General features: G+C 40.6%; 1 protein-coding gene across 1 annotated transcript in view; it reads left to right on the top strand.

The window, feature by feature from the left end:
* Nucleotides 1–78: 78 nt before the first annotated feature.
* Nucleotides 79–12,245, top strand: part of Camk4 (calcium/calmodulin dependent protein kinase IV) — a 260,080-nt gene continuing 247,913 nt past the window's right edge. The window contains exon 1 of the mRNA XM_004643276.2: nt 79–331. Within this exon, the coding sequence (XP_004643333.1) occupies nt 171–331 (161 nt within the window). The 5' untranslated portion in view covers nt 79–170. The remainder of the gene's footprint in view (nt 332–12,245) is intronic.

Below are 12,245 nucleotides of genomic sequence, written 5' to 3'. Positions count from 1 at the left end.
CCTCCTCCGCCCACTCCTCGGGCGCGGCGGCGAGGTGCGCGCGCTGAGGACTCCCCCTCCCGCTCCGGGGCTTGCTAGCTCGCTCGCTCGGCTGCAGGCGGCGGCGCGGCGGGGCTTCCAGCTCGGCCAGCGGCGGCAGCGGCGCCGGCTTCCGGAGTCCCGCCGCGAAGATGCTCAAAGTCACCGTGCCCTCCTGCTCCTCCTCGTCCTGCTCGTCGGTCACCGCCAGCGCGGCCCCGGGCCCCGGGAGCCTCGTCCCGGATTACTGGATCGACGGCTCCAACAGGGATGCGCTGAGCGATTTCTTCGAGGTGGAGTCGGAGCTGGGACGGTAAGGCGGGGGCGAGGAAGGCGCGGCGGGCTCCGCTCCGCGCGGGCTCCAGGGGCGCGGGCTGGGGCTGCGGACGCTGCGGCGGCGTGCACGGGTCGTCCCTTGCCCGAGGATGCGGGAGGGTTCTCCGCCCTTGATTTCTTCCCCTAGGTGTCTCTGGGAGGGAGCTGAGCTCTGCTCAGGTGCCACTCTGCCATCCCCTTGAGCGCCTAGGCCCGCACTGCCCGCCTCCCTGCGCTCCTCGCCGGCTGCCACTTCTGGGTGACAGCTTTCGCCGCACGTGGGCCCTGCGTTCTCAGATAGTGTCTTTCCTCAGATGGCTTGCGGGAGACTCCTGTTTAGTTATTGATGGGGGAGGGGGTCATAGGTGCCCCTCCAAACCTTGACAAAATTATTAAATTAGATTCCTCCTGCTTGCTGCCATCAAGCTCTCTAAAGCAAGTGGCACTAGAAATTAAACTTAAATACTAGCTTCCCTGTAGAGTGTGCTCAGGAGCTAAGGGGGCAATGAATCATTTAAGAGAGTTAAAGGCAGAATAATGAAGCAGTGTTTTAAAGGGAAGGCAGCCCAAGGGGTCCAGGCCGTGGTGGCGATTAGTGAGAAGAGTTCTGCTGCTCTTCTTTCCGGTGCTGGAGTGATTTATTTATATTATGTATGCTAGAAACCATCTCCCTAGGGTGGCACAGACGGCTCTTATCGCTCCCCTGAGGATCCAAACAGGTAGCAGTTTCTCCCCGTGAATGATTCCATGTGGTCTCATACTGTTATCCATTGAATTTTTTCCTTTTTCCTTTTCCTTCCTTCCTTCCTTCCTTCCTTCCTTCCTTCCTTCCTTCCTTCCATCCTTCCTTCCTTCCAGTTATCCACGCTAAGGTGACATGGTTTCGGCACTCAGGTTATGCAGGCCTTTCATTATAGGGAATCTGAAGATGTAAGTTCAACTGCTGACAAGTTCCAACTTCTTTTGCAATTTCATTGTTCGTTCTCCTTTTGCGGGAAATAATTTAGCTAACAACCACTTTTAAAAAATGCCATTAGAGACCACACAGAGCAGTATCCTGTCCCTTGGTCCTTAGTGGGAAAAGATAAGGGTCACTGCCTGCCTTTTCTCTGATTTGCTATGAAAGGCTCATTGTGTACAAGTGGTGTGTGTAAAAAACGCCAAACTTCTGAAAGAAAATTTGCTTTAAAATGTCTCAAAATGTTTGAGCTTTGAATAAATCTACCCAAACCTGTTTTTGATAAAAAATTTCAGTGTTTGTCAGAAGGTCAGTTGTATGTACACAAAAATGAAGTAACAATGAAATGCGTCTTTCTGCGTGCGTCAGAGGCTGTGATAATTCTAAGGTGGGCTGCAGTGGTGCAGTGCTAAATTCTCATTGAGGAGATGATCAGCTTAAAATTATTTCTTGTACTTCTGGAAAGTGCCACATAGCAGAGGAAGTACCTGCTGCTGCTGCTGTAGGGACTGTCCCAGTAGCACATCCAACCGCCTTCTGTGTGACACCAAACCCAGATGCATCTACTTGGTTCTGACTTACGAATATATGTTGTCTTTGTCCATAAGCTTCACCATCAGGAAACTTGAGAAATTTCTTTCAATCTGAGGAATGAAAAAGTGGTGGAAAAACAGCTTATCAATTATACACACATATGAAACGGTAGATAGTGAATTGCTTAGAGAAAACCTAAGGAATTCGAATTGTCTTTTTAAAGTTTGGTGGTACATGTTGCTGAAAACTGTGGGCAATAAATATGTATCATCTGTTCCTAAGACTCTTGCTCTGCTACTTAGTCTTTTATCTTTAAAAAAAAAAACCCAGAATTTAAGTACTTTGAAAATAAAAGCTAAAACATTGTATTCCTGTGGCTGTTTTCAGCAGTGCTGTGTAATAGTAGGTAAGTTCTCTGTAGATGGCAGCATTGGTGAGATGTACACTTACACTATTTGGTCATGACTTTGAGAAATCTGATCACTTCATGATCCACCTTACATTTTTTAAACAAAATCTAAAATGTAATGCAACTAGTACTCCAGATATAATATTAAGAATTTTAAATCTAGAGAATGCAGTGGAATTATCATTTGAGTTATTGACTAAGTGCCAGAAGCCCTCTTCTTCCCTGTACTGGTGATCAAGTGGAACTCAGTGAATTGGTTTTAAGTCTTCTTTTCTCTGTCTTCAATAAAATCTGCCAGCCAGTGGTAACTCTGAGGACAGTGATTAAGTACACAGTTGACATGCATTTATTTGCTAAGAGGACAGTACTCCTGGTGGTGTGTGGTATCACTAGGTGCTCCAGATATACACGGCCACCATCAGAGTAATTTGTGAGTTGTTCGTTCTGGGGTCACAACTACTTGTTATAAACTAGTGACTCCTGAACTCAGAATCCAATTCCTGACCATTTCAGCAACATGGTGGAAACTGAGTATGTGTTTAGCACCTTGGGGAGTTACCTTCCCATGATTGTACCCACGAAGCCACTGGATAGAACTTTTGTGGGCAGGTGCTGAAAGCTTCTCTCCATGTTTAGCTCTTCAGACCAGGGAAGAGGAAGTAACCCTTTTATGGGGGGGCTATAGATGTGTGTGAATGGGTTGTTTATAAGTTTCATGCAAATTAATTTTTCCAAAATTACACTTGAAAATGTTTATGATTCATAATCATAGTATAATCATAAACTCAATTCTACTTAAAAAAATGAGTTAACCATGATCTTATTCAGAGTTCTTTATCCTAGAAAGCAGTTGGTCTTTTGCCCAGTAATTTCAGGAACTGGCATTTTAAAGATTTTGCTAATGGAGAGGAGAGCTTGCCTGTGGTTCAGATTCTGCCCAGAGGTTTGGCACATGGAATGGCGAGAATTGGCATGCTCTATGGTGCTCTATGGTGAGGGTTTGGCCCTGTGACAGCCTCTTTCTAGCTATTTTTACCTTACGCTTATACCTGATGCACCAGATGGAAAGGGCACTTGTGACTAAGTCAGGGGCATTTCCTGACACGGAAGTTGAAAAATAGATGATAATTAGGGCAGAATAACAGTGTTGTTAAATTATTTTGGATTCTTTTAAATTGTCATTTTCCTTACTATTGTTACTTTAGCGACCTTGAATATGTACTTTTACCATATTCGCAGAGACAAGAACAGATATGGAAGCTCAGTTGTAGTCAATAGTTGAGTATAAGGCATCTCTTTATATATATATATATATATATATATATATATATATATATATTCATATTCTATCTGTGGATGTATATGTGATTGCTGAACACCATATAGATTTTGATAGTGAGATGTGTGTTTGTGTGAAAGAGAAACAATTTCATGAGATAATGCTTATTATTATTACCAACAATATACTTGACGGTTTTCTACTTTGTGCTGTTTAATTTTATTGAAAGTATTGGCAAAATTCATATGACATCACATCCTCTAAATTGGAGAACTCATTTGGAAAACTCTGTTTTAGGCCATAAATCTCTGTATCCAGATTAAACTGTGAGGTAGGGTTTCTTTAGAAAAATGCCTCACAGACCAATGGGCAGCACTGAATAGTGGCCATGTGCAGCTAGCTACTCTGTAGACAAGAAATATTCTCTCTTTATCTCTAAGTAATTACTAAGTTTCCCCTTTCAAAATTTGGGAAAACACTGGTGTTTCCCCAAGAATCTGCTGGAGACACAGGAATCCCAGCAAGCTGAGGGGACAGCAGGACTAGGTGGCGAGCCCTTTGCCATGTAAGGAGGGAGGAACTCGGTCTGAGAAGTGGTGTCTTCCAGCAGTGCTTCGTAACTCTGGCCAGGTGACGTTCAGCAAATTTTCCTATAAAGAAAAGGGCAAAGTGTGCCTTTCTTATGAGGAGGGCTTCACTCAGTGTTCTGGGCTTGTCTTAGCACGCTGTGATCAAGCTGTGGTAACACAATAGCTGGGCCACTTCAATAATGTTTCTCACAGATCTGGATGGAGGCTGGGAAGAGCAAGGTGGAGGTGCTGGCCACCTTCGCAGAGGACACTTCCCCCTTGCCTGTCTCGCAGAGGACATTTTGCTGTGCTCTCAGAAGGCAGAAAGAGTGAGGGAAAAGGAGGAGAGAAACTGAGCACCCAGCTCTCTACTGCCCTGTCTTATAAGTGCTAACCTCATCCTAAGGGCCCCATCCTCAGGACCTCACCCTTACCGAATGTCCTCCCAAAGGCCACACCTCCAGATGCACTTGCATTAGGGCTAAGGGTTCCCACATACAAACTTGGAGGGGACACGATTCAGTCAACAGCATAGCTAGTGAAGAATTAGATCCTCTTTTCCTCACCCCTTCTTCTCTTGGTCCATCCCACCTGTAGGCCATTCCTTTGGCCACTATTTCTTCTGTCCTTGAATTTCCTTTTATACTCTTCTTGAGAGTTCTCCATTATAGAGACAACAGGAAAAAGAAAACAGTATAACCTGTTTATCCCCTGCATAAATTTATGGATCAGGACCCTGATCTCATCATGGTGGGAGCACCAGTCACTGCACCTCTGCAGCTTATGGCTGCTGAAAACAATGCCACTTTTCAGTTGGCAGAGTGTTCTGTGGTTCTGAAATGAAAGGAATTCAGTTTCACCGTCACTATCACTTTACCACAGGTGTGCCTGGATTCAGAGTTAAAATCAAGTTGAACTGAAAACCCTGAAACGCCTCTGAGCTATACCAACCTCTACCTATTTGGAACTATCAAAAGAACCTTAAAGTCAGTTGAAGACTATGTATGATAGGATCACTGATTTAAGAACATGCTGTTTTCCATGTTTGAATGTTGTTACAAAGTGAAAAAGAACTCCTGACTTTGCAAAAGTGAAAAAGACAGGTGTGGTGCTAGCTGCCTTCTGTACTGCTCTGGAGAGCTTTACAGACAGAGAACACTAACCACAAAATAGCTTCAAAGAAACTTGTTGTAAACACCTTACCCTCAGAGATAATATGTGTGTGGGTTTTGCCTTTGTGGTACTATTTAAGAAGAAAGTATTTAGTGTTAGCCAAGTGACTCTTCAACTACTAGTTGTTTTTTGTTTTTTGGTTTTTTTTGTCAGTTGTTTTTCTTTTTTCCTCTATCTGTACCCTCTGCTTCCCTCTTCTTCTCCTCTTCTCTAGCTGAAAAGTAGTTTTTGACTTTTTAAAATCTGCTTCTTGGAAAAATTAACTTATCTAAGAAAAAGCATGGTGGCTTTCTTTAAGTTTCAAAAGTAAGCTTATTCTGCAAAATATGGTGTTTAGTTCAGTCAGGGGCCCAGTGAAGCCAAATAATAATTTTTCATGAAATCAGTAGCACCTGCAGTCGAGTGTTTTCTCTAGTTACATTAATCTTTACCTCAATTATCTTTTCATCTATTTGTACAGCAGGATCATGTGAAAATTTCATAGCTCCAGTGACTTCATTAGGAAGTTATAGAAAAATATTGATGACACAGAATTAGCATTCTAATTGCTGATGGTTGGGTGGGTGATGTAAAATGGAGAGATTTTGGTCAGGGTTTTGCTCAGGCATGGTTTTACCCCTGGTAGAGATAAGGTGAAGATAGGAGCAGGATCTGGGGAGATGGTTTGTTTATTTCTTCATTCGTATTGTTACTGGAGATTGAACTCAGGGCCATTCAGCAGAACCACCTGCCCAGCATTATTTTATATTTGCTTTTGAGACTGGGTCTTGCTAAATTGCTCAGGCTGAGCTTGAACTTTAACCTTCTGGCTTCAGTACAGGGACTGTAGGCATGCATCAAATGCCCAGCCCTTGAGAGGTGATTCTTGACAGGCAAAGGATACTGCATGAAATCCTTTTCTTAGTCTTTTAAGCCAGGCATTGTAGAAATTCCTGTCCAGATAATTCTTTGTCTCATGGCTATCCTGTGCATTATAGGACATCTAATTATGCCTCAGGCTTCGGCCCACTGGGGACCAGTGATAAACTTCCTCCCAGTTGGGACAACTAAGCATGTCTGTGGACATCGTCAAATGTGCCAAGCCTTTTCCTAGTGCTGATGTCTTAAAAGCTAGGAGGCTTTCCTTCAGTTATGTAGATAAGTGAACCACAGGGAGGGTGATAGATTAGGTTCATTGGACTTTGCTGAGTATCTATTGCAACCAAATGTTTCCCATTTCTGTGTAACATCATTAAGGTTTCTGTCAAATGCATACTGCCTTGCTGTAATTTACTTAATAACGATAACCTTATCTTTGTTAACCTAAACTTATTTACAAAGAATGCTTTATTTGCACTAAAACCGGAAAGCAAGAGCAAATTGTATATTGAAAATATAAGCAAATTATAAAAATAAATTTCAGCGAAGGCATAGCATTCATACTAAACTCTATCTGGAAATGTTTGCCTGAGGAAGGTTGCAAGCCTGAGGGTTGTTCTCTGTGAGGAAGAGAGATTATCAAAGATTAGCAGGGCTAAAACCACAGTGGCACAAATTGAGGTTTTCTTGCTGATGTAATCAGAATAATTGAAAAATAATTGAAAGGAGAAGGCCATTCTTGTTTTTTAAGTTCCTGTTATTTAGTTCTATGCCTTTTTGCCACTGAAAATCCTTTCAGTTACAGATCAGACCTTTTGAGTAATTATCGCCTAGCCAGTATGTGTTGGCAGTGTGTGTGATGAGAGCGAGGGGCCCATTGTACATAAATAGTGAACGCTATCTGGCTTCCTACTGTGTCATTTTCTGGTGGGAAGGAATCAGAAGTAAATCTAGTAAATATTTTTTTTTTCCCAAATGCCCTGCCTCATCCAATAGGTATACTAAAATTGTACCAGAAACAGGGATTTGGAAATTTTGATAGATGCATATTCTAATAATTCTAAGGGCCAGCGGTATAGCTCAGTGGACTAAGCACTTGCTTAGGTAAGTGCAGGGGCCAGGGTTCAATACCTGGCTCCGCCTGCTGCGCTGGCCCCATCTTCGGGTGTGCTGAGCCGGCGATGGAGTCCGGGTGCAGTGGCGCGCGCCTGTAATCTTAGCACTTGGGAGGCAGAAATCAGGAGGATCACTACTAATGTGGGCTATGTAGTGAGACCCTGAGCAAAAAAAAGAAAAAGAGAAAGAAAATCTAATAATTCTATAGCATGAAGTTTAAGCTTTCGTTATGCTGGTGGTTTTGTAGGGTTGCTAAATAAGTAGAAAGAACATGTTTCAATTAGGTGTTTTTAGATGTGAAGGCAAGGTCCTGTTTGCTGTCATTTGTCGTTCATACTATGTATGTGGAGGCTGAGACCTAGTCTATACAACTGGACTCAAATTGTCTTTTCTTTGCAGGCTTTATTTAGAAAGTCAAAAAAAGTTAAGATTGCTTTTTACTTTGGGAACTTTTAACATTCAGAATCAATCAGATTGCTACTTTGAATTTAGAGTTTATATTTTGGAAACAAATGTAGTTTTGATTTCATGTTTCTTAAGGCTCATGTTTATTTCACAAAAGGATAATTAAGAAATTATGTGCCATAAATGAAGGAATCTAAATGAACTATATTTTGGGTGTGTCTCAGCACACACTTTAGGGCATCATCTGAATACATAGTCCACCTTATGTTCTGCTTTTGACATCCTTTTGTTGTTAAGGGATCCAAATTTTCTATTTTTACCACAGGATTGTTTCTGTGCGAGGCCTATCTACCTATCTTATTTCTGTTCCTTTTATTCATGACAGGAACTGTCAATATGAGACTGTGTATCTTATACAATCAATTTAATAAAGGAGTTGAAAGGAAAAAAACTAATATGAGATAGAGATACAGAACTGGAGCTGTCTTTTCAACAGTGATAATTATGACTTGAGAGGATTGAGGTGTCTTCACGGGGGGTGCTGGACCTTGAAATGTACCGAGATCTTGGCTCTATCAGAAGGTGTGCCAAGCAGAGAGCACATTCTAAGCAAAATTAAAATAAATGGAAGAAAATTGCACATGTGCATATTATTCTTCAAAATTTTCGAAGCACGAAAACTGGAGTGGCAGATAATATTGGGAGTTAATATTGGAAATCTACATCTTTGGTAGACCAAAGAGGGTCTATAAAAAAAGAATTAATCAACTGTGTCAATTTTATATAGTGGAATAAATACTACTCAACCATAAATAAGGATAAAGTGGAGACTTCTATAGGTAAATGGATGCAATTTGAGACCATACTCATAAGTGAAATAAATCAGATGCACACGTGTAGACATCATATAGTCTTCTTAGTGTGAAAAATTGAATGAGTAAATCAGACCCAAAATATACAATAGATATTGTCAATTGGGAAGAAACTGTTCAAAAGGAAAGAGAAACTGCTATGGGAGAAGGGGAAAGGAAGGAAAGGAAAAGGAAAAAATGAATATAAAAACAAGATAGTTAAGATAGCTATAGTTGTATAGCTAGTTTCTCTTAGTTCATTGAAAAGAAAAGTTTGTGCTAGTATCATTTGGACAAGATTTCATCCCTATGTCTTGTACGACGAGTACTCTGGAGATAACAATATGCAATGTATTGATTATTATGATCTTCTATGATCTTATTTTGAAATTTATTTTTTCTTTTAAAAATAAAATTTTTAAAATGGAAACCAAATTTGTAGGAAAGGAGAAAATAAACATTATGAGGGCAAAAGATGGCAGCAGAAGCCACTGGGCCAAGTTGAAGGACTCAGAGTCACTGACCTGTAGTGAAGATAAATGTGGGACTGAGTGAGGGAAAACATACCATTAAAGAAGGAGGAGGGGGAGGGGAGAGAAGGAGTCGGCTTTTCATAGCCTATGATGGGTGGTATTGAAGTCAGTTATGTAGACCAAGAAAAGAGCCAGTAAAGAGACAGGAAGCTTGGCTGGGTGTGGTGGTACACACCTATATTCCCAGAACTTGGGAATCTGAAGCAGTAGGAGGACTGCCAGTTCAAGGCGAGTCTGAACTGCATAGTGAGACTTCACATCAAAAAGACAAAACAAAACAAAAAAGAGACAAGCAGTGAATATGTTAGGTATTGTGAACCACATGGTCTCTGTGGAGGCTCTAAACTCTGGTTGTTGAGTACAATCAGACACAGCAGAGTTGCAAGTATGTTGATCTGTTTTAATAAAACTTTATTCATGACTGTGAAATTTGAATGGTATATAATTTTAATATCACACAATAGTATTTTTTTGTTATTTAAAAACATCTTAAACTATAAAATTTATTCTTAAATGAAGAAGCTGCTGGGCTGGGCCAGTGGTGTGTTGACCTAGACTAGTCAAGTTAGAATTCTGTAAGGCATGCAGAACACCAAAATGACACCCACCATTTGTAGGCAGATTTACTTACATGATTGAGCTCATTCACGTACTATCAGGCCCTGATCTCTAGTGGCCAAGGGCCTATAGGAGATAAGCCAGCAGGAAGTACAGAGGCAGAATGGCTCGTCAGTTGGAAACTGGTTTATACAATGTGCGTGCATCACAGTGACCAGCTGTTTGTCACAGTGACCATCCATGACCAGGAAATCAGAAGCAACCGGAACTGCAACAGCAACTATGACTGCTCCACTGGGGAATGAAGTATACTGGCCAGGAGGGAGGGCATTTTCTGTTACAATTTTACTCTTAAATTACATGAAAATTTCAGGACAGAATAAAACTTCATTCATTTAAGGAATGACCTCAAATCTCTTTTTTCACCTTAAAAATGTGAACTTGATGTTAGTTTTCAGAGTGGGCACAAGCTTCATAGGAACAATAACTCTTTTTCTAGATCTATTCAAATAGTGATAGTTCTTACCTGTGCAGTGTTGTTGACTAGTTCTAGTCATCTGTTTCTTTTATTTGATATTGATTGCATGGCTGATGTTACCTCATAGAATGTTTTGAAGTTGAAAAGCTTTTCTTGAGTATGTCTAAGGTGAAACTTTATGTCATGTTTAGTATTCATACCATACCCACTACCTGTGGGTAAATTTGTTTTGAACATAATAATGCAATAGATTTCAAGTGATCACTTTCTATTATATTTAGAGTAACACAAAATTAATCACAAATTATTCAACATTTATCTCATAAATTTCATTTAGTTTCTGTTTACTAATATGCATTATCTATGTGTTGAATAATCCTTCCATATGTTCTGTGTATATCTCAGATAGACTACAGCCCTTTAAATTGGGACCCTTGGGCCAGGGAGATAGCTCAGTGGCATAAGAGCCTGGCTTGCAAGGACAAGTTCTTGAGTTCAATCCTGAGTACCACAAAAAAAAAGAAAAAAAAAAAAAAAGAAAGAAAAGAAAAGAAAAAAGAAAAAGTAAATCTTGACTTTCCTTCAGTAGATAATCATTTGGGAAAACATAGACTTTTTCTTTTTATTCTGAATAGGCCTAAAGCAGAGATCTCTAAATCAGAATTATGTATTGGGAATATTATATTGTAGGCGTCTAAGAGAATCTAGTTTTTAAATTTTTGCCTTTAATTTTAACTTAAAATTATTATAATAATAATTATTATTATTGTTATTTATTTGGTACAGGGTCTTGCTATACAGCTCAGACTCAGTCTGGGATTACAGGTGGGTATACCACCACACCTGGTTTTGGGATTAGTACACCCATTGTTGTGGGGTCAGCACAGCATGCAGTAGTGGGTAATGAACCTGGATCTTTGCCCTTGCCAGGCAGGCATTTAGACTACTGAGCTATCTGCCCAGCCCTAATTTTAACTTCTGAGTGTCTTAAGATGCACAGTTCGTAATGGTTCAGTAACACAAGTGTGGCATTTATAGGTATGTAGTGTACATGTTTTAGGTACATGTACTCAAAGGCCTTTTATTGGATAATAACTGGATGAAAAAATAGTATCTGTAAGTAAACACTGACTAAATTTCTTACGTTTAAATAACATTCTTCTTCCTAAAAGTGATGTGAAGGCAGATAAGTAGGTCAAAATACAAACAGAAAATCATATCACAAAGGTGTGTGAGTCTTTGTGCAGAAAGGGGAAGTGGGCACATCTGTGCACTTGTTATGAATTTTAAGATGCATGATAAAAGGCTTTGATAAGAACTTGCTGCTGTTACAACCAAAAAAGTCACAAAGCATGAAAGAAGAGTAACAAAAGGAAGAGTAAAGGAATGCAGCTTGTTCTTGAAGCAGAAGGTTCAGTGAAGTTTGGCTTCAACCACAGAGTTGGGTGGTCATGGAGTTTAGTGAGGAAAAGACAAATAGGATGCTTTTATTTGTTTGCATCAACTTCAGTTTTAATAAACTTACTTCATAGAAAATCCAGCTCACTGCTGGCGTAGGCAGCTGAAGGCAGTGGCCTGAAGTGTTTTGCAGGCGTGGGTGCCAGGATGTGGCAGCCAGCCCTGCTAGTGCGTGTATGCCATCACCTACCTTCGAGGCCCTGCTTCAGGATGACATGACTGAAAAATTTACTGGATAGAAAAAGTATTTCCTTAAAAATGAAAAGAGGATTAGACTTCAGACCATCTTCTAATAAAATGTTTTCTTCGAGAGGTAATAGATATGACATGTTCATTCTTTAAGAGTGATAGTCATTGACTTCGATCATGATAATGAACAGAACTTGACCAAAATTATAAACCAGAACAAATAAAAGAAGAAGGAAGCTAATTATGGCAAACCTATAGCTGTGCCTCACACTTACGGTTATGGGCAGCGCAGCCATTGAATGCTTTCTACTGTAAGTCCTTGTGTACCATTTAATAATATCATCTTGTATTTTGCTCTCCATTGCTTACAGTTTTGAACTTTACAACATTTTTAAATTTTTATTTTTTAAAGAGAATACAAGGGGCTGGTGAGATGGCTCAGTGGTCTAAAGCACCTTCTTAGAACAAGCTTAGCAAAGCACAGGGACCGCGGTTCAATCCCCCAGCACCACATGCCAGCCAGCTCCGCCCCCTGGTGGGCTGA

The sequence above is a fragment of the Octodon degus genome, unplaced genomic scaffold (genome assembly GCF_000260255.1).
Source record: "Octodon degus isolate 3935 unplaced genomic scaffold, OctDeg1.0 scaffold00169, whole genome shotgun sequence".
In the NCBI taxonomy this organism is placed as follows: domain Eukaryota; kingdom Metazoa; phylum Chordata; class Mammalia; order Rodentia; family Octodontidae; genus Octodon; species Octodon degus.
The sequence above is the reverse complement of the archived record's forward strand: the minus strand, read 5'-3'. Positions and strand labels throughout refer to the sequence as shown.